Source organism: Calidris pugnax, unplaced genomic scaffold, assembly GCF_001431845.1.
Source record: "Calidris pugnax isolate Ruff unplaced genomic scaffold, ASM143184v1 scaffold20, whole genome shotgun sequence".
NCBI lineage: Eukaryota > Metazoa > Chordata > Aves > Charadriiformes > Scolopacidae > Calidris > Calidris pugnax.
Genome location: NW_015094510.1, coordinates 24,376,627 through 24,400,665, shown reverse-complemented (window position 1 = coordinate 24,400,665; position 24,039 = coordinate 24,376,627). Strand labels below are relative to the sequence as shown.

The 24,039-nt window shown below is 39.7% G+C and overlaps 1 protein-coding gene across 1 annotated transcript in view; it reads left to right on the top strand.

The window, feature by feature from the left end:
• The first annotated feature begins 18,653 nt into the window (after positions 1 to 18,653).
• CDK8 (cyclin-dependent kinase 8) overlaps positions 18,654 to 24,039 on the top strand; it is a 50,639-nt gene continuing 45,253 nt past the window's right edge. Inside the window, exon 1 of the mRNA XM_014966083.1 lies at positions 18,654 to 18,727. Within this exon, the coding sequence (XP_014821569.1) occupies positions 18,704 to 18,727 (24 nt within the window). The 5' untranslated portion in view covers positions 18,654 to 18,703. The remainder of the gene's footprint in view (positions 18,728 to 24,039) is intronic.

Genomic DNA, 24,039 nt, shown 5'->3' with positions numbered 1-24,039 from the left:
TTAGTCCTAACAATTGGCAACCAGTATCTTTTTTTTTCTTTTATTTAGCAGAAATACTGGAGGGCTGGGCTAGAGCTCCAAAAGGAGTCACCTCATAGCCTTCACAGGATGTCCTTCGTTCTGTGCTGGGAAAAAGAGTTCAATCTTCAGTCTTTACCATTTGCCTGCTATGCTGTTTTTTCATCTTAGAGTAAAATGTTTGCCATGTCTATATTTTTGCCGTAAAGCCTGTTTTTCAAACTTGGCTCTGGTTTGTAATTCCAGAAGATAATCCTTTTGTCTCAAAGTGTGATGTTAATCTGAATTTTCTCACAAGAGTTTGTAGTATGACTGATAGGACTTCTCTGGCTTCCTTTCATAGCTGCCTTGGAACCAGCAGAGCGAGATAGTTATTTTTTTCCCAGTGGTGTTCTTACAGGATATGCTGATTGGAGGTGGGTAGAAGGAGGGACAGATGTAAATAACTGAATGGTCTGGTAGTATGTTCTCTTTGGAGAGTGTAAAAAAACAAAAACAAAACAAAACCCCAAAAAACCAAAACCAAACAAATCTCCCCAAAACCCAAAGAAACAAACAAAAAAACCCCACCCCAAACTAAAAAAAAACCAACCAAACAAAAATTTTATTTTTTTTTTTCCTCTCTGCAAGACCCTTTGCTTTATTGCAGAATTATCCACTGTCTAAATGCAAATTTGGACTGGAAGTATGCTTGTAGGGAGAGCTTTTTCCTAGGATGAGGTAAATAATGTGTTGTGCAGAAGTTGTAATCTGCATGCCTTCTGCCAGTCTGCTGCCATGCAGAATCTTAGATTTGATCAGCTCAAATGATTTGAGGTAAGAATGTTGTGCTTTCTGGGCATGTGTTGGAAGAACTGCCAGTTCTTAAACATTTGAGATATGACAAAAGGGCCCATGCTAAAGGGATGTCAAATCTCATTTAAAATTCTCATTTTGAAATTGAGTAAGCCTATGAAGATTATGTTCAATCAATATATAACTGGCTCTCTCATTTATGCTTGTTTAAAATATTAACAAAGCAAGCCAGCAGTTGGTTTTGTAATATTACAAAATACTCAGAATTGTGGATTCTGATTTCATATAGATGACAGTAATCGGTTGCCCCTCCTCTGTTAATATAAGTCTTTGAAATGCTCTTTAAGGTTCAATACAGAATTTGTCTACGTTTGTTCAAGTAAGGGATGAAGCTGAGGCAGAAGCATCAAGGTACTTAACTTTGTTGCTAATAAAAGGCTTTATTTTTGGGTATCCCTCCACTGTAGAGCAATGTTGAGTTTAAAGTAGAGAAGTCCATCTTGTGTGAATGGATGGGAGTAAGGTTTCAGTTTCAGACTTCATCCCAGAGTGTTCCAGCTCTCATGCTCCTCTCCTCCCCCCATAGCCCCCCATCTTTTCTTTGCCAGCTTGGCAAGTAATGCTGCGTGTTACTGCTCCGTGCAGGCTGATAACCATGCAGGAGGGTTTTGTATTCTGGCTGGCCAGCCTGCTGTTCTCTCTTGTCTTCTCCGAGGCTCAACAAATGGTTTGTGAGACCTTGTCAAGTCCCCCATAATAGCACATTGGGGATTACAGCATAGCTTTTATTCATAGCTACCATTTTTTAAGTACAGGGCCACTTGTGAACTAGTTGCTAACTTTTGTGTATTGTAGGCTTCCCATTTGAGAAATAATGATTTGAATAAATATATTGAATTTTGTACAGAAGCATGTGAAGTATTTAGTAGCTATATAAACTACTAAAGGAAAGGTACTGGAGAGACAGTTTAATATTCTGTTTTTTTTATGGGGAATTCTACTGATGTTGTCTAGTTGCATGTGTTTTGCACGTCCTAGTGAAAGAATGACTTGAGCATGTGAAGATCAGGATGCCAAAAAGTCCCTTGTAAAATTATGTGTGCTATTTGAGCAAAAAAATACTGCTGTTTAGGCAGCAGTTTGTGTTCAACTGCATCTTAACTACCTTGTGTGGTAAGTGGTAATATGGCAAAACATATTGTGCAGTCAGTTTGGAATTTGCAGGAAAAGAACTATAAGCCAGGATTGAAATTGCAGATATTTTCTTTAAAGGACAAAATGTTCAAGAGAACATAATGATTTTCTCAACTACAGATGATAGCCTAAACATCCAAAATTAAAATTAGTCTTGAAAGAATGCACATGTTTTGCGAACAGGGAGGAACACAACTAAAGGTCATTGAAACAATCTGCCTGTTTTTCTGGGAAAGCTCTGTGCTGTGCGCTTGTAACACCTTGCATACAAGATGTTGACATTTGAATAAAGGACACTTGAGAGTTGCACTAAAAAAGAAGACTCAATTCATTACTGTCTGTGTGAATAATACATGCAGCTGAGAACTTGGAATACAAAAGGATGTGAATTGCAGCAACCCCCTGAATTTCACCTTGTGTTTCTGGCCAAAGTGTGTTTTCTGGGAGCAGAATAGCCTTCCCACTTTGAGGGGGAGTCCTAGCTGCAGGTGTACTTTCAATGACAGTTTGCATTCAGACACCGGATAATCCCACAATGAAGCCTTGGAAAGTCAGGTTTCATCAACTCTGTTGTTCTCAGGGAGTTACTGTGCAAGGTATGGAGCAGAACAAAAGCAACTGGAGCAACCTCTACCTGGGTGGACTTCAAGAATGCAACGCCAGCAAATTTGTCCCTAAGTGTAACTTGAATCTTATCTAACTTTTTGTACTTGAACTGCTTGGACTTCAAATTCTCTCTTTTCTTTCTGGGTAAACGTCAATCCTGTTTAAGCAGGGTTGAACAAAACAACCCCTCACAACTAAATGTGCTAGTGGTTCCATTCACTGTTATGTTAATTCAATTTTATAAAAGCTCAACTGGAAGCTTATCTGACTCTGCCAGATGAGTGTCAGATACTGAAAGACTCAAAAAAGAGTAGTTATTGCTACACTGAAGGTTCTATAGGTGGAATTCCAGTCAAATATATGGGTGAAAAATAGTGTTAGGGCTGCATTTCCATCTGCCTGATTGGTTTGCCTGTGCTGTGTGAGATCAGAGAGGTTGCAAAGCAGAAAATACAGCAATGAACAGCCCGTTAGCCTCATTTCATTTGGGTGGATGCTCTTTCGGGGAGGGATGCCAAAACAAAACTTTGGGGCAGTGAGTAGCTACTTACTGAAACAGCCACAACAGGAGAATCAACTGGGACTCAATAGGATGAAAGAGCAGATTCGAACTGTTACTACTGAGGGTGGTCTGTGACAAACATGGTTTGTATTTTGCTCCTGGAGGGATGCTGAATCTATACAAGGTTAAGAAATCTGCTTGAAGTAGTATTTCAGTTTTAAAAAAAAAAAAAAGTAAAAAAAAAAAAAAAAACTTAAATCAAGTTATGGACATTAACAGTCATTACACAAACATTTCTTTATTTCTGAAGGCTGGGTCATGAACTAAAGATAGATTATAAGGTAAGAGGGAGATTTAGGAAGGGGCCTGGTTGCTTCAACAGAGACAATGAAATATAAGCTAAGAAAGCCAGTAATGACAGCACGAAATAAGAATCTACAAATAGGTGTGTCTACAAACACAATATTCACTATTTTCCCTCAAGAGAGTTGCACATAATTTTATTTTTTTTTCCAAGTATTACTGCTGTTAAAAAAAAAAAAAAAAGGATAAAGGGAGGTGGTGGTGAAGGGAGGAGGCTTCTTAAAGCTAAAAGAGAGCCAAGAAGGTGAAATGTTGCAAGCTGCTCAGGAACCAATTTTGAAGCCTCTCTGGGCTCTCAGTGAGTACGTGTCACTCATCTAGACACACTGCAAAAACCATCAATTAAAAAAAAAATCTGACATGGCCTAATAGAATAAAAGAAGCCCTTGGGAGTGAGAATGTGTTTGAAAAATTACATTGTCTGTGAGTGGTAAATGTAGAAAAGAAGGTAAGTGATGGTAGGCTAAGTGTAGAAGTGTAGTCCAACAGTCCCCCTTGGCAACCTTCCCCCATATAAGCCCTCAAAAATACACACAAGCTCCCCCCATCTCTCCTCAACCTAAGAAACTCTTTGAGAAGGGAATGAAATTAATTTTCCTTTCCCTCCTCCTTTTCCAGTGCATCAGTAGCACAATGCTATCTGTAGGACCAGGGGACCAGTGAACTATAGAAGGAGTGTTAAGAGAAGATGAGTGACAGCAGAAGAAAATCTTTGGTTTTGTCTGTGCATTGTGAAAGAACTTAAAGAATCGGAGGTGAAGGAATGAGTTGGGGGATCTGTCTCAAACTGGAGTGTTTGGGGAAGGAGCTGTTTGAACAAACTGAAATAAAGGCCAGTCAGTTGTCAAGATGAGATCTTTGCAGACATCTGGAGGAGTTCAAGAGTGAAATAAGCAAATTCCTCACCAGAAAGTATAACCCAGTGCTTTAAATAGTTTCAGTCATAGAAGACTGGAAAGGGGCAGTGGTGAGATAAGTTCTTCAAAGGAGTTATTGAAAGAGTGGAAACTACTAACTAGTAAGCTGAACCAAGAGCAGGGATCATGGACACATGAAAGGTGCTACGGTCAAGAGACAACAGTCTTATAAAACACGTTCAGCATCTCCTAAGTCTATTAAAATCCTTTGATGGGGTTAACATATAGGTTAAGGCAACACAGTTGATGTAATCTGTCTAGATTTCCAAAAAGCATTCTGTGAAGTCCCCTACTGAAGACTTAAGCTGAACATAGACACGGTCCTTCTCCGGGTAGAGAAGTTAGGTAAAGATGTGAAATAATGAGAAGAGGTCATTAGTGGTATCTCTTGTGAATCTGTGCTGCTCAAAAGTTTTGTTTGGAAATCCCTTGTCAAAAATAGTTGGGAAAACAGCTTTTTTGCTGAGAGAGAGTTACTTGGGATAGCGAAGGCAGGGACTGATTGTGAAAGCTTAGCCCTCAATATCACAAAGTCCTTCTCCAATAATATTTCATACTCAGTGAAGTGATGTGTATGGGAAAATGGTCCTTTTTTTACTCACACAATGGTAGCCTCTGAATTTATTATTACTTAAGAAAAAAATTTTATAATGACAGTTTTGTGAAGGTACCGGCTGAGTGCGGGTAATTGTTCAAAAGCAGAGAGAATCACAGGACTTAGTAGCAATGGAGCAGAGCACAAAGCACGGCGTCATTGTTGCTGCAAATCCTGTTTTCAGTATTGTAGGTGCTTCTAATTCCTTCATCCCAGGCGGGGTATAATAGACCTAAGGAGGGCCAACAAGGATGCTTAGAAGTGTGGAGCAGCCTCTATGAAAACATCAGTCGTTCCCATAGACAAGGACTCTTCTGTATTTGCGAGAGTGAGGGGCAAGGACTCAAATCCTGAGTGTCATTGAGAAGACAGGAAACAGTTGTTCAGTGACTGGATATGTTTATGAAAGATAAGTCTGTTAAGGGCTATTAAATAAGAAAATATCTGTGAACCTGTAGCTCCTACAGTAGTATGTTTGTAACTGTTAGGCCAATTTATGACTCAAGGCTTCTAATAATAAAATTTTTTCTTAAAGCAGCAAATATGTTGTTTCCTCCCTGTAATCCAAATAATTTCACAGATTTGACTACTGAAGAAAAACATACCAAAAATACAGGTTAATGAAATTATGGTTTTCTGAAGTTTAGACTAGTGTTTCAATCCTGCTTGTTTGCTTTTCAGAACAGATGCTTTGAAACCGTGCGCTGTCTTTATGCAACTTCAAGTTTCTGAAGTGATGCAAATATTGAGGTGACTTAAGAGCAATCTGAGAGAAGAAGAAAAGTGCAAATGAAGTAGAGCAATCTTTTACTTTGTAGAGGATTTGTGTATGTACCTCATGTAGTGCTTTAAATAAAATACTGGTAAGATTGCTGTGTGCTTTAATAAAGCAGCTCAGAGCTTTGAGTCCAGAGTGAAGTATTGCTGCCCATCAGCATAGAATTGCTCAAAGCATTGCTGTTGGTAACTGCTCTTCTCATAGGAATGATCTTCATAATTGTATGGTTAAAAAATTTTGTTTCTAGGCTGGCTGTCAAAGGATAGTTTTGTGTGAGAGAAGAGAGGGGAGGATGCTGAACCTTGCTTCTGTTGAAGTTCTGTGCTGGAGTTAATTGCAGGGCTAGGTGGGTTGGGAGGGTTGGCTTGTATTATTTTTTTTTTTTATTTATTTATTTTAATTATGGCCAGCTGTACTCCCTGTGGTTTTACCACCACCAGAGAGTGAGGAGTGAAGCACGGGGCGTCTTGCTTTTCTTCATCTCAGTTTTTCCTCTACCCATCCCCTCCTTGTCTTTTCCCTTACTACATACTTTGGTGCCAGTTTTGATACTCATGTCCCACTGTAGACCAACAGAATTTCTTAACCTGGGAACAAAGAAATGGGTAACTATTTGCTGAATGCAGGAGGTAAATCATGTCATGGAGGACCGTGGGACAGATCAGAGCTGGTGTTAAGGGGAGGGATTTTCTGGCTAGGAACAGGAAGGCAGAGATGTCAAGAAGAGGTTTTTCTTCTGACAGCAGCAAATTCTTAGAAGAACCACATGTACAGTGTATCATTGAATTCACTTGCTTACTTTGAACTTCTTGCCAAACTACATGTGGTGAAAGGTGTTAATTTAAAAAAAAATCAAAGAACAAATGGAATAAAGTGAATAGTAATTGCTGTTCACCACATAGTATCAGCTGTCTCAGAAGCACTGGTGTTTATTGGTTTGCTGTTAATGGTTTTTCCTCCAGCTGTGGGAAATGACCTTTTCTTTACCCATGAGAAGGTCTGATTGCTGAAAGATTTGTTTTGAAGCAGAAAATATTCTCAGCATAAGCCTTCCTATCTGATAAGAATAATGATGCTGTTCTGGCACAACAGTCATGCCATGTCCTGTAAATATTTTGTGGATGGAAAAAGTTAGACCCTTAATAAAAGTTAGACCCTTAAATTCATTCCTGTTAGTGCATCTTCCCCTGCAGTAATTTCTATGTGTTAGCATTTTGGTGGGTAATGCGGGTTTATATTTTCACATGACATCTTGTAAATTTAGATCTGATTCCATGAAACATGCTTCAGTCACCGTGTTCCTTGTCCTCTTCTATCCTTATGTAAAGGTTTTTTGTGTTAAAGCACCCCAGTAGGAACAAGAAATAGCACAAACTGGCTTTTTCTTGCTGCTTCTGAATGCTGTCTTTTACCTTTTCGCTTTTTTGTGCATCATGTATGTGTTTTAAAAGGAAAAGAATCCCTAACCTTGCAAATTTCTTAAAATGTTGCCTTAGAGATAAGCCTTTAATTTTTTTCTTCTGCTGGGCTGTTTAATATTTACATTTAAATGTGGTCTTTCTGTCAGTCCTTCTGTAAATTAAATTTTAATTCAGCTAGAAATTATCGACAAATTATTGAAGATAATCGCTGCCTAGCATTAAGATAGTAATATATTTTTGTTACGTCTCTGGAAGAAAGAGGAAAAGGAGAGAACAGCAGGGTAATTGCAATTAAATATGAAGTTTCTGTCAACTTCTCGGTTTTGCAATTTATTTAAATGTAATGAAATAACTATGCAAACGCATCCCAAGACTCACCAAAACTTACTGTGAGCATACAGTGCATTGACTGAAACTTGGATCGATGTAGCTGTAATCTACAACATGACTTTATAAAATTAAGGACTGTATCAATTAGTAGGAGCGGTTGCTCTGTATCATACGAGAGGATCATCCAGCTGTCTTTGACAGTTAACTCTAGCAGGTCTTTAGGAGGTAAAGTAAGATGGGCAAGCATGTAGCAGGTGCTTTCCTGCTAATACATTTCTGCTCAGCTGGTCTCCAGAATTACGATCTTAAGGGGAAATTAAAACTTGGGGTCCTGGATTTCAGCTGAGGTGCTCACCTGTAGTTGTTCTTGCACTCTTTAGAAGCAAACCAAAAGGAACTTGGGAGATAAAGAATGTGATGCATGGTGGTGGCGTAGGTTGTTTTTTTTTTTTTTATTTGGTTGGGTTTGGGTTGGTTTTTTTTTGCCTTAGACTAGTTTTACTGTATTTTAGTATGTCGTATTCTCTCTATGAAACCAGGCAAGATATAGCTGGTCTTGCTGATAAGTTACATACCGATACCAATGGGCAAGAGGAATACCATTTCAGGACAAGAGGAAATGGGCACAAACTTGAACATAAGAAGTTCCATCTAAACATGAGGATAAACTTCTTTACTTTGAGAGTGGCAGAGCACTGGAACAGGCTGCTGAAAGGGGTGGTGGAGTCGCTTTCTCTGGAGACATTCAAAACCTGCCTGGATGTGTTCCTGTGCAACGTGATCTAGGTGGACCTGCTTGGCAGGGGGGGTGGACTAGATGATCTCCAGAGATCCCTTCCAACCCCAAATCATTCTGTAATTCTGTGAGAGTCCCTGCAACCAGCATCTCCTGTGGAAATGAAGAAGTGCCTGTGGAAATTGTTCTTGTTGGAGAAGACGGTGGCTTCTCAGGGTTTGCAGAGCTGCTGTGAGGGTCTTGAACAGCACTGACTCCCTTGGATGGCTGGTGGTGTTGGCCGGGGAGCATGCTGCCTGCTCGTCTGGAAACCCGGGTGCCGGATCAGCTGTGTTCTGGGGTGTGCACCAACCTCTGGGATGCATTGTTTGCAGGCGACTGATCCAGCTCCTGCTGATTCTAGACAGTTGTTCACTATGTGTCTTTTTAAGCATGCTTCCATGCGTTTTTTTGATTCACATTTTTCTTGCATGTCTCATGTTTGAAATGAGAGAAGTAGACAACACTTTGTACTGTAGAAATATGGAAACAGTCTGAAATTTCCCCTTTGGGAGTGAGCAATATTGCAAGTGTGTGAAGCCATAAAGCATGTACTGATGCCGGCAGCTGCATTGTAACAGGTGCAATGCACTGTTTCTGGTGGCAAGCCCAAATATATAAGAAGTCACACTATTTTATGAATTGTATTTATCGTTGTCTGCAGATTAACTAGTACCGACTCTTCTTTATTCTCTTCACCTCTTCATGGGAAGCCTTCACAGGTAACTTCACAGAGGAGAGAAAAACAGTTAGAATCATAGAATCGTCTAGGTTGGAAGGGACCTTAAAGATCATCTAGGCCAACCAGCAGCCTAACTCTAACAAAAAAATAAATAATAGGAAATAAAAATTACTAAACCATATTCCTGAGGACCATGTCTACCCATCTTTTGAACACCTCCAGGGATGGTGCCTCAACCACTTCCCTGGGCAGCCTATTCCAATGATTAATAACCCTTTCTGTGAAGAAATGTTTCCTAATAACCAATTTAAACCTCCCCTGGCGCAACTTGAGGCCATTTCCCCTTGTCCTATCTCCTGTGACTTGGGAAATGAGACCGACCCCCACCTCTCCACACCCCCCGTTCAGGTAGTTATAGAGGGCGATAAGGTCTCCCCTCAGCCTCCTTTTCTCCAGGCTGAACAACCCCAGCTCCCTCATAAGACTTACTCTCCAGACCCCTCACCAGCTCCATTGCCCTTCTCTGGACCCGCTCCAGCACCTCAATGTCTTTTTTATGGTAGGGGGCCCAAAACTGGACACAGTACTCAAGGTGAGGCCTCACCAGTGCCCAGTACAGGGGGACGATCACCTCTCGGGTCCTACTCACCACGCTGTTCCTGATACAGGCCAGGATGCTGTTGGCCTTCTTGGCCACCTGGGCACACTGCTGGCTCATGTTCAGCCGACAGTCGACCAACACCCCCAGGTCCTTTTCTGCCCGGCAGCTCTCCAGCCACTCTGCCCCTGCACTGCCTGGGGTTGTTGTGACCCAAGTGCAGCACTTGGCCTTGTTGAACCTCATCCCGTTGGTCTCGGCCCATCAATCCAGGCTGTCCAGATCCCTCTGTAGAGCCTTCCTGCCCTCCAGTGGGCCAACACTGCCACCCAGCTTGGTGTCGTCTGCGAACTTACTGAGGGTGCACTCGATCCCCTCGTCCAGATCATTGATAAAGATATTAAAGAGAACGGGTCCCAGTACCGAGCCCTGTGGGACACCACTCATGACCGGCTGCCAACTGGATTTAACTCCATTCACTAGTGAACCATTCATTTGTGAACTACTCTTTTGAGCTGAAATCCTTGACAAAAGTTGGAATCCCAGCTTTTCTGGCTGGATTGCATTATTAAGATCCTTTCTCATTTATATATGCGTAAGAGGCTTTCACAACAGAATCTGTGTTTTTATCTGATTTTTGTCAGATTTCTTCTGTGAAAGGAACAAGCTAGAATCTATGATGGGATAAACTTTAAGCTGATTTCAAATACATTTAAATACTCGGGGCTTGAATAAATCTAAACTTTTAAAAATAGTCATGCTTTGGTTGTGTAGCAGGCAGTTTATAACAGAGAGGATAATTTTAACCTATTTTCTGTGGGTTTAATATGTGCTATAGAACTATCCCATTTTTTAAAATGTTTTAAAATTCATTCAAATGAAGAAGCAGTAATTTGAACTAATGTCTGTCTTCTGGTCTTGCTTCATCCAACTTGTTTTAGCTAATATAACTGAAATGTGTTTTTTGTTTGCTCTCAAAACAAAAAAGACCCTCTCGCAACAAGTAGCCCTTGGAAAATTAAGTATTTTTAGAATAATCTCATTTTGGAAATTATTTACTGGTGCTCTGTGCATTATATAAAACTACAATGACCCTCAATCAGCTATATGTGAATGCATAATTCTAGTTTATATTGTTTCCAAATTTTGAAAAGGTCTATTTTTTTAGCAATGGTAAGCAGGTTTAGTTAATAGAATGTTTCTGATGTGGATGTAGAACTTAGCTGCAACTTTCTGGCAAAGATGGGTGTAGCAATATCTGTGCATTGCTCTAGTTCTACAATGAACAACAGAATTGCTTCCTTTTTTAATAAACAGTTACTGTTGCACACATTGCAAATATTAGAACAACCTCTAAATATCAAATAAAGAAAGATTTCTGTTCCAGTAAGAGATGAAATTCAAAGTGTCATCGCACTAATCTAAATTACATTGAAAATGAAAAGTTTTAAATCTCTCTATAGAAAATGGTCCTCAAAGTTACGAACACATCCAGAATTGCCCAGTTTCTTTCCTCACTAAGTTTTGGGAAAGCTGTCAGACTTGGAAAACAGTATTAGGTATGTGTTAAGCTGTGTGTCTTGAAAATACGTAATGAATGTACTAGACAGCTTTGAAACTCCATAGGGTCTCAGTTGAATCATAAGTAATGTAGTTTATTTTACAATCCCACATAGAATACTTCAGGTAGGAAGGGATTTCTGGAAGGCACCTGGTTCAACCTTCTATTCAAAGCAGGACCAACTTTGAAATTAGCCAAGGCTGCTCAGGGTCTTACCCAGCTGAGTTTTAAATATCTCTGAGCATGGAGAGGTCTGTCAAATCTCTTTACTTCTTGACCAGCTGTGTTTGGTTTTTTCTTCATGCTATCTAATTGGTATTTCCCTTTCGCCACTTGTGACTGCTGCCCCTGATCTGTTTGGCAGGCTCCTTCAAGAAGAGTCTGTCTCTTCCCTGTACCCCCCCATTAGCTAACTGAAGGCAGTGATGGGATCCCTTCTTGGCCTTCCCTGAAGGCTGAACAAACCTGGTTCTTTCAGCCTCTCCTTATTTGTCATGCGCTTCAGACTCCTTGTGGTGCTCTGCTGGACTTGCTCACTGTGTCTTTCTTGTACTGGAAAACCTTTAAAAGTGAATATGGAGCTCCCAGATGTAGTTTTGTAGCACTGAATATAGGGGAATAATCACCTCCTTCCACTTGCTGGGTACGCTCTTTCTCATACAGCCAGGATGTGGTTGCCTGCCTTTGCCACAGGGGCACATTGCTGTGTTGTGTTCAGTTTGTCCAGCAGGACCCCAGGACTTGCTGTGTAAAACTGCTTTTGACCTACTTGCCAGTGTGTCCAGTTGCATGGGGTTATTCCAAATTAGAGACAGGTCTTCTCTTGTCTTTGAACTTTCTGAAGTTCTTGTCTGCCCATTTTTCCTGTCTGGTGGGGTCTGTCCAAATGGCAGCTCGGTTCCTCATTGTATCAATTGCTGTCCCCAATTTAGTGTTGTCTGTGGACTTGCTGAGGACACTCTCCGTCCCATTGTCTATTTATACCATTGAAGATGTTATATCAGCCCCAGTATCTGCCCCTAAGGGATGCATTGGTAGCTGTCAGCCTGTTGGATTTGTACCATTGATTACAACCAATTAAGTCTGGCAGTCCAATTGATTTTTCATCTGTTCTTTAGTTCAGCTGTCCAAGCTGTCTCTCTCATTTGGCTATAAGTTAACGATGAGATCATGTCACAAGCTTTGCTAAGTTCAAGGCAACATCTGGTGCTGTTCCATTGTCCACAGAGCTAGTCCTCTCCTTTAGGACAGTCAGGTTGTTAAGGCATAACTCATGTTTGGAAAATCCTTGCTAGGTGTTTCCAGTAATTTCTTTTCCTTCATGTGCTAGAAAATAGCTTCCTGGGAGGGTTTGCTGCATAACCTTTTGAAGGACTGTGGTTGGGCTGATTAGCCTATAGTATCATTGAACCTTTTATCCCTTCTTGAAGAGCGTTCTGATATTTGCCCTTTTCTAGTCGTCGGAAACCCTCCATGATCACCATGACCTTTTGTAGATGATGGAGTGGCTTAGCAATGACATTTGCCAGCTCAAGTTAAACAACCTTGAATGCAGCCCACCTGGTCACATGGACTTGTGTGTGTATCCGGTTTGTTGAAGTCATCCCTAATCTGATTTTCTCCACCTGCTTTCACTAGGACAGTGCCACTAGCCTTGGGAATGTGGTGGGTTCTGCGAGTGGACCATGATGTGAAAACCCATACCAGGAAGGCACTAAGAACCTTGACCTCTTTTGTGTCCTTTGTCACTTGGTTCTCCACCACATTAATTTTCTGTTTTTGTAGTTAAAAGAAACAAGATGCAAAAAAAAAATAAAACTCCTGGTATAAATATCTTATTCAGGCAAGACTATTTGGTGGCATAAATGTGGTGTTGGAAGAGGAAAAAGAGGTAATTCTGTTCTCCCAAGTCGTCATTTAAATGGGTACTAGTCTGCCCCCATCTTGCTGCATTTTCTAGAAAACCATATATTGTTTTAGTGTGTATGTAAGTATCTGCTGATAAGAACTGTGTATAGCAGTTCTTTTGGCATTTAGTATGGATGTATAAAATCTTTCAGCTTAAAAAATCAAATTTGTGTATTCATATACTTCCAGAGAACTGAGTTACAACTTCTTTCTGTTGACTTTACTGAATGTTGTGTGTGTACCAGGGTGATTTTAATTTATTTAAAACCAAAAAACAACATTGCTATGACTTGAGGGAGGAGGCAGGGTGTCATGTCGCAAAGTGAAAATGCCAAGTCAGTCTCCTAAATGTTATAATTTACTCTCATAGGTGTTCTGTTTTTCTTATTCTAACCGATAGTTGGGTGTTTTGCTAAGTTCTTCCTTAGAAGAACATCTCAGATCTGCGTGTGGAGTAAGTCTGTATATTTGCTATGTCCAATTTCAGTAAAGCACTTAGGGGAGAAAAGAGAAAGAAATAACTTGAATACCACATACTCCATGATATTTTTCTCTTGATTTGTAGTTTAAATTTAATCTTTGATGTTGAACACTATTCTAATACTTCCAAGCAAACTATAATAAAAATTCTGATTTACCTGTTTCCTTTTTTGAAGTTCTGGTAGTCAATAGCGCATTTGGTGTATTTTGCCTTGCCTGGCTCCCTACCATGTATGAAGGCTCCTGTCTGTATTTTGCTGTTAATAGTGAAGATGTGCTACTGTTTGTATAGTTCAGGGGTCGGGGTCACTCAGCATTCATTGAGGTGAGTTGTTCAAAGCTAAGGTGCTCTACAGCACAAATCCAATTTTGGCTAGTAAAATCAAAATGCCGTGCTTAATGCATTCAGAGAATTTTGAGTCAGTACTGCTGAGCCTGAATCACTCCATCAACAGTGCGACAGTTGCACTGACTCAGGATGTGTTACTTTTACTACAGTGATGATAACGGAATTCTCAAGGATAGAATTAAAAAAAAAAGTCATGTATTGATGGGCTTACCTTTTAATTATCAGGATTTTTGTATTCTGTAGGGAATTACAACCATAAACAATTAACAGGTTCCTTAGAGTTTTCTGCAGAATGGATGCTGCGTTTACAGTTCCCTGTGGTAGCTGTAAGACAGCAGAGCCAATTTCCCTTAGAAGATGTTTAACTGCAGTCAAGTTTTACATTTCCTTATTTTTAAAGACAAAGCTATTCCTTGTGACCAGTTAATTTTGAGTTTGAGATCTTTTTTAAATGGTAATGTAAATTTAGAATTATGACCACTGATTTTAAGGCTTCAGTACTTTATTCAGTTATTTTTATTACTCAATTGAATTTAAGCTGAACTGGTGATCTGAATAAAGGATATATTATAATGTTGTGCCGTTACATTTCTACAAAATATATGATATAGGAGATGAAATAACAGTAGAACTGAATTTTTTAAACAGCCTTTAGGTAATAGCCTTCTTTTTCTTCATGTGCAGGATATTTTCTCCCACTTGGTGAACATATTTAAGCTTAAAAGTATCCTTCTAAATAAAGGCTAGCAATACTAAGAAGGCTTTGCAGCGTGCTCGCCTTCAGCAGGCATCTGTGCCTACTCCTTTTGATTTTTTTTCCCAGACAGACCGACTGTATTGTACGGTGCCACTGTACTTCCAAATTCAGTAGAACTTAACAAAGATATTAATATTTGGAAACACCATTACAATACTCAGTAGTTTAATTCCCTGAAAGGTGGCGTTTTCAGTTTTAGTTTATTCAAGCTGTAGGAACAAAACTAGATAGTTGAGCTCTTTTATGGTGATATTGTGGTAGATTTGTTCTTGTCATTAAAGTACACTGAAAGTGGTGTTGCAGCTACTCTTTTTTTTTTTTTTCAAGTTTATGCCTCTGATGTTAATGTTTTCCCTCAGGAAATGACATTTTTACACAGGGTTATGTAGTTTGCATTTGACTACGATAAACCCTGCTATTTCCAGCAGCCATGTACAAAGTGAGTTTTCTTATTCTCGCTGCTCTCACAGCTGCCTTTTACTAGGGGGGAGTATCACTGCGTGGAAGATGCCAGCCTACTTAAGTGCAGGAGAGTAGGAATATATTGGTGTGAAAATAAGTTTGCAGATTGACCAGCTTTTCTAAGCCTGCTGGTAGGTGGAGGAGTTGCTGAAGTTACTTAACGACTCATTCCCAGGCAGCAGAGAAAATGGACAGGTTTTCCCAACAGGAGCTCTCAGTTAGAAGGAAGAAATTTAGTTGAATTATGCTTTGAGTCTTATTTCGTGCTTAAAATACAAGCTGCTAAGTGGCCAATTTTGTTGGCTGTGGAAGATATTTATTAACAGGGCTTTTTTTTTTTTTTTTTTTTATTGTTTGCTGCTTTCTCTCTTGTCATTGAATGTCTCTTTATCTTCAGAGAAGGAAATTGCCCATATCCAAAACCATGGGGAGGCCATTAGGGCTGTATTATGATTCTAAACAGACTATTGGCAAAATATTTCTAGAAGTTGTGTAAATCAAGCTTGGTCACTCTTTGGCCTTTCCTTTGGCTTCCTAATATTCTTGTAAGCTCATAGCACTGCCTCCCCCCAGTTTTGTTGTCTCCCAATTAATTACACTCAGCTTTATAAAGAGAATCTCACTTGGCTTAAGGGTGGAAGTAGGATTTTCCTGCTTTCCTTCTGTTAATGGAAAAGCTGGTACCAACGGTGTAATGGGTAACCATTGCCTGTTACCAACCTCAGTGTAGAACAGATGTTAGAGATGGTTAGGAATTGGTTTATTACTTTATGTCTTAACTCTGCATGCATAATTTGGAGAATTTAAGTCTTGGAAGTCTTTGGTTATTTTTTCAGGTTTTGGAGGAGAGCATAGTGTGGTACTAAAAATGTGCTTTATCCCTAAACTGTGGTTTCTTTTCCTTCTTTTTACCATGCTTATATTTCCTCTAAACTGCTTGGGTAGGTTAAGGACAGGGCAGAAGCCACCTGCCCTTGGTTCCTGCATGCAGGGCCAGGGCAGAGCGAACAAGCGAGGGATTAATTCCCCACAGCCCTGGGCTGCTGCGTGGGCAGAGCAAGGTTGGTCACCGGTTCTCTGCATCTCAGTTCTTTAACTGCCTTTTAAAATGAGAAGTTTAATTTTCAGTGACTTCTTATTTCATCTGTTGTTTCGAGGAGACCAAATGGTACGTTCTTAAACCCGCCTGTCAAATTTCATCAGTAAAGCAGTGATTGTAAAAGAGTTAACGTACACAACTGAAAGTGTGTTCTTCCAGTTTTGTTCTAGGAAACAGCTGAAGTATGTTGTTGTTGTGGTTTTTTTTTCTAAAAAATTCCAGAGAAAGTCTGCCATCTGGTATGGAAAATTTTAGTCCAGACTTAATTTGGCAAAAATTTAATCTATTAAAAATAGTTGTACAATCTTAAATGTAAAGCAGGCTTCTTTGTAGATGGTGCTATCAGAAATGTTTGTAATAATACCAGTTGTATGGTAGCATTTCTTGCTATACCGAGTTCTTAAAATAACTTGGAAGTCTAAGCAAATAAGCATCAGGGCAATGAGAATAACCTTTAGTCTGACCTGTTTTGTTCCATATTCTGTCAGTGGTGATGCTTGTAACAGCAGCAGTTATGTGGTAGCACTTCTCATGAAATAAAGATCTTTCCGAACACCTTGAAAACTAAGTAGATGAGCACACAGGGCAATGAGAATGACCTCCAATCCATTTTGCTTCATATTTGTGTCCAGTAAGAGCCAAGAGCCATTGCTAGCTAAGGCAGATAGAGGATAAAATGATTTCTGGCTGAGAAAATCTCTCTGTATCTTTTTCTGTCAGCAGCATAGGAAATCTCTGTGCTGGAAAATGGGATTGAGGTTATGTTCAGTAGCAGCTTGTGGGGTGGTCCAGTACTCCCCTGCCCACCGTAAATATGTGCAATTCAGTTGGAAATCCATTTATACTTTTGATCTCTGTATGAATCTGTCACCTTGAGTTGCACAGTTCAATTATATGCTTAATGCCACGATGGTTTCTTGCTTTTGAGCTTCACACAATTTGTTTTCCTCTAAGATGAGAAATAGGGGATTGTTGTGCCCACTCCCACCTTGTTTTGGCCAGATGTGAATTTGTGCTCAGTGTTGGCTCTTTCTCTTCCTGACAAGGAAGTTTTAGGTTTTTGTTATATGGAACCTTTATAATGCCTTCTGCTGTTGTCCTCCCTATTTTTTTTCCTGTTTGTGACAGACCTTGTATCTTTTCCCCTCTTTTATCTTACCGAAAATATGTAATTGCCCTCTTACTGAAATCTGCTCTCGCCCACTTGCTGTTTCATTTTTCCTCCTCATTAACTGTGTTCAGATTTTGACCGTTAATCTCACTTTTTCTCTCTTCTCTGTTTTGAAAGATTATTGCTGACAGTGGGTTGTCTTTGAAGCCAATGAACAAATCTCTTGGACAGGACCTGATAATTTGAGGGATTAAAAAGGCAGTGATGAATAGGGGCGAAGTGTGTCTTTTAGGTAGGGATACAGCAATTCAATGCAAATATTTAGTGCAAGCTTGAAGAAACAAGTGCATAAGTTTTAAATGCTTAACTACTAGTGTTGTTTTGTTTGCCTTTAGGATGTTTGAGTTGCACTTTTTTTCAGGGCAGCTCTTCACAGCTGTGAAAGCTGAATTCATTAAAAATTAAAAAGAATTCTTACGTAACCTGGAGATTTGGGGCTATAGGAGCACTATACTGAAGGCAAAACTGTTGTTAAGTGTTGTGTCCCCCAGGAGTGCTGTGGATGCCAGCCCACAAGTGGGAAGGACAAGCACATTCCATCTCTTAAAAATTTGAGCTCTTTGAGGCTGTGCGTGGGCAAGAGTTCAATGTCGTCTTTTGCTGCAGTGTATCTCTTCTTCATTTTGCTTTTGGTAGCTGGAGCTACTAATAGGCTTGCATTTTAAATAAATATAAGGTGCATAACTGCTTAGAGTATGGGGAGGTGGTGTTCTCCTTAAACGTTACACATATTTGAAGTGGAAGAAACATTTCTTTGGATTCTTCAGATTGCACAAATACCTTGTGGGTTTTCTTATTGGTCTTGGTAGTTGTATTAGTTTGGTAGGAACATAATTTTAGGACACATTTTGTAACCTAGAGGAAAGACTGTTAACTGTGATGTTGCTTCCGGACTACTCAAGAATTCATTAAAATATGGGGAAGACTTGAATTTATGGGAGATATTTCCCTATCTAGACTTATTTTTAGTATGCACTCTAAATGTTTGTTTTCTTTGTAATAAGAAAAGGAAGGAATGGAAGAAATTATGATCATTGAATTTCAAATAAAAAAGCCTTTAAAAAAATCCCTATTTCTGTAGTGAGACTAAATTTATATTTTAGCTTTACCAAGGCAGTGTGGTTAGATTATAGTTTAGCTGGGTATCCAGACATTAAGCTAGTAAAGGATCAAAAGAAAGTAAGATGCAGAGCTTGAATTAATTAGAAACTGTCTTCTGAATGGTGGTGAAGAGCTCACTTGGAATTCATGGTGCTATTTGTAAAAAAAACTTCTTTTCTTCTTTCACAGGAAAGATGATAAAGATTATGCTTTAAAGCAAATAGAAGGTACTGGAATTTCTATGTCTGCATGCAGAGAAATAGCAGTAAGTAACATTAGTTCTTTCTACTAGCAAACAGACTTATTAAAAGTATTGATTTGGGTGAATGCTGTTTTTCATTTGCTGAATCATGTTATTCTGGTATGGGTGCTTATATTTTTTTATCATGGAGGTATAAAATAAATATAAATGTCGTAGGAGGTTTTTTGCACCTGTTACGTTTGCTGTCTAAAAATGACAGTGTTTTAAGTTACAATTTACTGCCTGCCTCAGGGCAGATTAACTTTAAATGCGGCACTTTAAAAACATAGAGTCACTGGATTAAATTATGTATTTGATCTGACTTTTGCATTAGTACTTCAGTTATTTTCCTAAACAGATTAGTTCTTATTGGCTCATAATGATTAAAACATGTTAGCTTCTATTTAAGTGAAAGCTTCAAACTAACCTGGCATTGTTGATGCCTCAGAGGCTGTAATACACACATGAATATTATTCAAACATTTTCTTAAGTTATTCAGGTTTATATTTGTATATTCCACGTTGTTAGAAACCGGTGAACAATGTGGTCTAGTTACGGTTTGTGACAAGCTTCCAAAGAAAGACTGGTAAAATCGGTATTCTGAAGTTTAACTGTTGTATGTTCTTACGTTATACTGCTGCTTGGGTTTATTTCTCTTGAAATGTTTCAACTGAAATTGCTTACTGAAAGGAAATTCATATAACTTATGTGTGTGTGTGTGAAACGAACAGTTTATTTTCAGTCCATATTCCTCAAGAGTGTAAAAATATACCTACCCTTAATGAAAAAAAATCATTTTTATGGATTGAAGTGAGTACTAGGCTTTCCTACTTTGTCAACTTCCTGCTGGCTTTGTGATTTCAAACATGTCCTTGAACTGAGTGAGGTGAGAAAAATGAAGCACAAAGAATATTCTGCAGGAGAAGCTCTTCCTGCCCATTGATGAAAGCTGACCCTCCCTGCCGTTGCAGATGTCCACACTGAACTAAAGGAAAACAGGGTCTTAAATTTTGCTTGTTTCAGCCATTTTGGCAGAAATTTTCTAAATACTGAGACTCCCTCAGGCTGAATGCTTTTTAGAAATGTCAGCTACCACTTCAGATAGATTTGGGAAAATTTTTTGTTCGTCTTTTTGCAGTGATTTACCTGAAGAGTTTTGGCTTGAATTTGGCAGGAGAAGCTTGGCTGGTGTTAGGGAGGTGTCTCTACTCTGGATATGACCCCAGCTCAATTTCTGTCAGTTAAAAGAGAATGACTAACTTGGCTGACAGTGGGGAAGGATTTAGCTTCATTGCATGGCTTGGGGGGTATTGTGTGGTCATTCCTCTTGGGCAGTGAGGTCCCCGGTAGTGATGGAGGAGCAGCAAGAAGCAGGGGGGCTTTCTGCTTGCTCTGAGCTCCTGCAGCATATGCCCTTTGAAGAGAAGGTAGTGGGGGAAGAAGGGGAACGTACTGAAGATACCACAGATGCCAAGAAAGTGGGTGTCAAGAGCAAAGAAGGGAGTCGAGCCCAGAAGCAAGCATAGGGGTAGAAAGAATAACCTGAAGCAGCACTTCTTGAGCTGTTGTTGACATTGCTTCCAGCTATGCTTCTTGGCTTGCAACTGCTGATACTGTAGTTGAATTTCCCTGCAGTTGAATTAATAATTCACCATGGACGTCTAGGGTTTGAATCTCCCTTCCTTACCGTTCTTTTGATGTTGCTGTTTGGAGTTAACAGGAGGATTTTTTCCCTAGAATGTGTTGTCTATTTTAATTCTGTTAAATAGAATTTTTCTCCCCTTTCTATTAATTAATATTGTAAAAGGAAAAAAAAGGAACCTCATAGGGAGATGGATCAAATTGAGGATAATAGCCATACTATTTATATTGATTATGTGAGTACGTGTAATGTATATATGAAAATGTTACTGAGTTAATCAGCAGTGTTGTGCCCAAAAATGTAACCTGTACATCTAATTAATAAAATTATTCATTGTCATACTTAAAAAGTCAAGGCTGAATGCCAGACATTATTACAATGCGATCTGGACTACCCCAATTAATGCATTTTACACACATGGTGGTATTATCAGAAAGTCGGATGACTTGGTTTGCACATGAGATGTATCCATTTCAGTTTCTCTGCAGAGCTGAAGCTTTGTATGTTTTCCTCTCTGACTGTCTGGGAAGTCAAATAGTCTACAGTTTGATAAATCCCAGTGAAATTCTCCCTAGTTTTTATAACTCTACAATGGCTTTTGTCTTGTTTATGACGACTGACTTAAGTTACTCAATTAGTCCAAAACTGATATGTTTGAACTGAAATGTCCATAGCCTACTCTTCTAAGACATCTATTTGATGCAGACACATGAGCTGAAGAACTGTGTCAGAACTTCAGAAAAATAAAATAATATTGGAATACATCAATTACAGGGAAAGACCCAAAGACCTGAGTTGAAGTGAAAATCTTCTTACATTTCAGTACTTCCTGCAGCATGAGAACTTAGAAATAGATTTCCAAGACCCTAGCTAGTCTCTTACTTTGTTGAAATAAGAGGCATTTTTTTTTTCAATGATTTTTTTTTAAACTGTTTGTTTAACTGGTAGAATTGACAGTTATTGTGCTAATCATGCTAATTGAATTAGTATCTTTAATATCAAGATAGTTGTAGGCTTATGTTCTTTCGTATCTTTCCCCCATTCATCCACCATGGTAAGCATTTGTGAATGCTGCCTCTTCCAGAATCTTGACTGAACATTCGTCTGCTCATCTCTTGTTCTTTACAGACACATATGTACTGCCTGGGATTCCGGGAATCTTTTTTTGGGATCTGCACTTTCCCTTCTGAGGATTCAAGCAGGCGCTAAAAACTGCACACTCATCATACACATAGAATCATAGAAAACCACAAGGTGATTTTGTGTTAGATAGGAGAGCAAAGGAATAGAATGGTGAGAAGATTTGTATAAAAATATACAAAACATACAAGCCCAGACACTTGATGTCTTCTGATTTAATCACGAGGAAGAAAGTCGTTAAAGCCTGTCCACCTGGAATAGTGCAGCAAATGCTATTTCACAGTTGGCAAAGCAGAATTCTTCAAGGCTGTAGGAAGGTGGAGTAGTTAACCAGGCTTCAAATAGAGTTTCAGGAGTTTGAATTGGGCAGTTTCCTATACAGGAGTCTTAGATTTTAAGGTAATCAAGTAGCTTTCTGACACTTTTCTTGTTGATTAGCATTTTTCATTCAGTTTAAGCAGGTTTGCAAGTACTTCACTTGCCTATGCTTCCTTTGGCTAGTGAGAAATTTCTTGGGTTGCTTTGGGTTTTTTTTTTGTTTTTTTTTTTTTGCTTTGTTTTTGCTTTGTTTTTTTTACTTTTGGCAGGACTTCCATGTAGCTTTGGTTTTTTGGTGCCTGGTTTGGTTGGCAGAAATATCCCTGAAAAGCTTGTTTGTGTATAAAAACGCCACATAGTATTTTTATATGATAGCATTAGTTTTTGACTTGGCTCTGAAGAGGAAGTGCTAGATATGGTGACAGATGCTCTCAGTGATGGAAATTCTGAGTGGGACAAAGCAGAGCTGGGATGGACAATGCTTTACTTTGGCTGTCTCCTGTCTGTGTGGTGTTCTTCAAGCACCATAGCCAGCTTGTACAAGTTAGAACAGCCTTGAGTCTGCCAAGGGTGGGACAGAAAACTACAGAACAATACTTAGCTGGGTTCTTTCTTCACGTCCACTCTGTAGGTCTGCCTTGAAGGCATCTGGGCGTTCTTAAGATTTTGTGGTTTCCTATTATAACAAATCCAGGCTGTCATCACAAAAGGTGATGTCCTCTGTGTTGGGTCTAGTGGTCGTGTGGCTGTAGGATAAGGAAGCTCATCTTCACCGAAGGGAAAATGTACACTTTTGTTGGCTTTCTGTTGTGTGAGCAAGCTGAGTTGAACCATCCTTTGGTCATACCGTGAGGTGGTGGGAACCTGCAGGGTGGGTTTGGGTATAATGCAGACTTGTGCCCTAGTGCTCACGGGTCTGAGCATTAATAAAAGAAAGAGGAGTAGTGATTTTTATGTCCCAGGCAGGAGGCTCAGGGCCCAGTACAGCTCTCCTTCTGCCAGGATCTTGGCTGGGTCTGCAGGGAGCACACGGGCAGTGTGACACTAAGCAGAGAGATAGATAGCTGGTGATGGCTGCTGCTCCTCCCCAAAAGGGGAAGCCTCTGCAGCAATCCTGCTCACCTCTGAAACTGCTCCACCCCCCTGGCTTTTCATCTTCTGGGCTGGACGGTGGCAGGAAGGAAGAGGCAAAGCCAGAGCAGCAGGCCTGTGTCCATGGGCAGGTGAGAAGGAAGCTGCTGTTGACTAATGATCTTGGCTGAGTTGACCTCAGTGGAGGCAGATGCTGTAGAAGTGAACTGGTCCTCCTTCCACACTGGGGTTTCCATGTCCTGGGTGACATAAATATGTCATTACATTATTGTCAGGCCTCTTTCTCCTCTGCCAGAGAGGGGGATGGAAGAAGAGCTTCAGGGCTCTTTTCAGAGCTGGTATGAGGGTGACCAAGGACTCTAAGGCAGCAGCTGGAGGGACCCCACGAGGCAGAAACTGTATCTAGGTGACTCCAGGATTCACTGTCTTAAACATGTCTTCAACAACTGTCCCAGTGAGCTTGCTGGAGGAGATCCTGTACCAGCTATGTGATATGGAACAATATTTGGGTGTAGGTTCCCCAGATTATGGGGGCTGTCTTGTCCCTTTGACACTAACAGCAAAAGCAGTTTCCCACAAGACCAAACACAGAACTCATTTAGATGAGTACAATCCTCAGGTCAGAAGACAAGTAATGGCTTCTTAGCAGTCTTTCCATGTGGTGAAAGGTGGAAAGGTATTGAGGAAGACAAATGTTTGATTTTGACCCTCTTTGGGAAGCGTAATGACTCTCAAATATAGTAGGGCATGTAAAATGTAAGTTGTGACTAAGTACGTTATCAAGCTATGTTACTGGGCTACAAACAGTATTCTTGAGAGGTTTTGTGTAAAGGGAGGGTGGTATTATTTTTAGTTCTGTGAAAGTGGATAGTTTTTGTGAAAAATACTGATTAAATGTTAGAAATTGGAATCCTTAGGAATCATCATGTTTTCTCTGAGCAGCAGAATCTGACTAAGCTTGACATCCACTGTCTGTCTAATCTGGGTGTTTCATCCACCTCCTTCCTTTCAGAGAACATTTAATAACATGTCTTGTAATACTTTGTTTGCATATAAGAAGTGCTAATAAATATTGACTTGTAGTGGGATCATTTAAGACTCATTTGTTTTGGAAACAACAGAAATTAAAAACAGAAATGTGCA